Source organism: Chiloscyllium plagiosum, chromosome 19 (assembly GCF_004010195.1).
Source record: "Chiloscyllium plagiosum isolate BGI_BamShark_2017 chromosome 19, ASM401019v2, whole genome shotgun sequence".
In the NCBI taxonomy this organism is placed as follows: Eukaryota; Metazoa; Chordata; class Chondrichthyes; order Orectolobiformes; family Hemiscylliidae; genus Chiloscyllium; species Chiloscyllium plagiosum.
Window position 1 is genome coordinate 25,694,147 of NC_057728.1, and position 1,134 is coordinate 25,695,280.

General features: G+C 51.4%; 1 protein-coding gene across 2 annotated transcripts in view; it reads left to right on the plus strand.

Annotated features, from left to right (window-relative positions):
- Window positions 1–229: 229 nt before the first annotated feature.
- agk (acylglycerol kinase) overlaps window positions 230–1,134 on the plus strand; it is a 59,130-nt gene continuing 58,225 nt past the window's right edge. For both annotated transcript variants that reach the window (XR_006314481.1, XM_043709388.1), the window contains exon 1: window positions 230–522. Coding sequence is in view for 1 of the 2 variants with exons in the window: in XM_043709388.1 (XP_043565323.1) it covers window positions 422–522 (101 nt within the window). In the remaining variant the exon portion in view is untranslated. The remainder of the gene's footprint in view (window positions 523–1,134) is intronic.

A 1,134-nucleotide genomic window follows, 5' to 3' on the forward strand; every position in this document is an offset into this window, starting at 1 on the left:
CTTAGTAAGGCCAACACAGTACATCTGGTATGTACTGTAAACTTGTTCATGATTTATTGAAGTTTTAGTGTAGCTTCCTTCACGAACTGAACGCCTTTTCCATCTTGAACAAGGTTCTCTCGTTATAAAAATATACATTTTTTTGTATATTAATAATTTCTACTCTTCCACATCTATGGCATTATCAATTTGCACCTGGTCAGCAGCTGTCTAATTGTAAAAGCTGTGTCCTTTCCTAAATTGCCCTGAATGTTGTTGGGGATTGACTGGCGGAACGGCCGTGAAGGCGGGTGGTTGCTGGCCGGACCATTTTATAGACGGAACCGGTCTCCATGTGAACAACAAGGAGCCTCATGTTCGCATTTGGATTAAAAGTGGTTTATTTCACGTGAAATTGGCATCGGCATCTAGAACCAAGGAAATGGCTAAAGTGTTAAAGACGCTCCGTAATCACTGGAAGAAAACAACGGCCGGGGTTTGCGGACTGAGCTGGGGAGCGCACTGGGTTCACAAGAGATACCGGTATCAGAGAGACCTTCAACCGGGGCCGGGATTAGACCCCGCCCTTTGACCGGGGGGAGTGGGGGAGGGGATTAGACCCCGCCCTTTGACCGGGGGGTATTAGACCCCGCCCTTTGACCGGGGAGGGATTAGACCTAGCCCTTTGCCTGGAGGGGGGGTGATTAGACCCAGCCCTTTGCCCGGGGGGGGGGGGAAATTAGACCCCACCCTTTGGGGAGTAATTAGACCCCACCCTTTGGGGAGTAATTAGACCCCACCCTTTGGGGAGTAATTAGACCCCACCCTTTGGGGAGTAATTAGACCCCACCCTTTGGGGAGTAATTAGACCCCACCCTTTGGGGAGTAATTAGACCCCACCCTTTGGGGAGTAATTAGACCCCACCCTTTGGGGAGTAATTAGACCCCACCCTTTGATTGGGGGGGGGAATTACGTCCTGCCCTTTGACCGGGGTGGGGAGGGGATTAGACCCCACCCTATGATCAGGAGTGGGGGGGGATTAGACCCCGCACTTTGACCGGGGGAGTGGGGGGGGGGATTAGACCCCGCCCGTTGACCGGGGTCATGAATTTAAACATTTATTAGGTCACCTCTTCACTTTCTCTGTGCAAAGG